This window comes from Buceros rhinoceros, unplaced genomic scaffold (assembly GCF_000710305.1).
Source record: "Buceros rhinoceros silvestris isolate BGI_N320 unplaced genomic scaffold, ASM71030v1 scaffold22624, whole genome shotgun sequence".
Taxonomy (NCBI): domain Eukaryota; kingdom Metazoa; phylum Chordata; class Aves; order Bucerotiformes; family Bucerotidae; genus Buceros; species Buceros rhinoceros.
Genome location: NW_010407940.1, coordinates 9,235 through 10,255, shown reverse-complemented (window position 1 = coordinate 10,255; position 1,021 = coordinate 9,235). Strand labels below are relative to the sequence as shown.

The 1,021-nt window shown below is 62.6% G+C and overlaps 1 protein-coding gene across 1 annotated transcript in view; it reads left to right on the top strand.

The window, feature by feature from the left end:
- Positions 1 to 1,021, top strand: part of PCBP4 (poly(rC) binding protein 4) — a 6,820-nt gene that overhangs the window by 4,066 nt on the left and 1,733 nt on the right. The window contains exons 12-13 of the mRNA XM_010134705.1: positions 349 to 518; positions 878 to 972. Of these exons, the coding sequence (XP_010133007.1) occupies positions 349 to 518; positions 878 to 972 (265 nt within the window). The remainder of the gene's footprint in view (positions 1 to 348; positions 519 to 877; positions 973 to 1,021) is intronic.

The following is a 1,021-nucleotide window of genomic DNA, read 5'->3' as shown; positions in this document are numbered from 1 at the left end:
GGCGGAGCCTTTGCTTTGGCTGCCAGAGCTCAGGAGCATGAGGGGCTGCTGGGTCAGAAGCAGCTGGAAGAAAAGGGAAACTGAGGCATGAGAGAGGTGGAAAGGACTTGGCCAATGCCAAGGAAAAGCCTTGGGATGTGACAGCCCAGGGATGCCAGCCAGGGGGCACTTGAGTGAGACCAAAAAGCAGAGTCTGCCCAAGGAAAGCATCACCCTGTCCTCCCGGTGCCTGCCTCAGCTTCTGCAATGCCCCCGGGCACAGAGGGTGGCGGGGTGAGCTGCTGGGGCTGCCTGCTCAGTGTGGCTCCTCCAGGTGCTCCCAGCTCACCTCAGTTCCTGCCCCTCCAGCTCATCGGCTGCATCATTGGCCGGCACGGCAGCAAGATCAGCGAGATCCGGCAGATGTCAGGTGCCCACATCAAGATTGGGAACCAGACCGAGGGCTCCAGTGAGCGGCACGTGACCATCACAGGGTCCCCCGTCAGCATCACCCTGGCTCAGTACCTCATCACAACCTGGTAGGTGCCAACCTGGTGGGGCCACGTGCTGGCTGCTAGCGAGGGGTGGCACCTCCCCAGCACCCCAATGCAGCTTTTGGGTGACACCCCCACCCCAGCATCCTCAGGAAGAATGAGCTGGATGGTGCTCTGAGGTCCTGAGACAGTGGGTGCAGGACCTGAGATGCCACAGAGTTTGAGCTCCAGCTTTTTAGCCCTCCCCAGTGGGATACCCAGGACGTGCCATGCAGACCTGTGCCAGAAGGGATGGGGTGCACAGTCCTTGCACTCTGAGATGGGCAGGTTGGGGTGCGGCACTCGCTCTGTCACCGTGGTCCTCACCACCCCGTCCTCACTTCCCTTCTCGCTCGCTTCCCCAGCTTAGAGACCGCCAAATCTACCTCCCAGGCGCCGCCAGGCCCTGGCTCCATGGACCTCAGCATGGGCTTCTCCCAGCCCCTCACCCCAGGCTCCAGTGCGGCGCTACCTGCTGTTGCCCCAGCCCCCCCAGCCCTGCTGGGAAC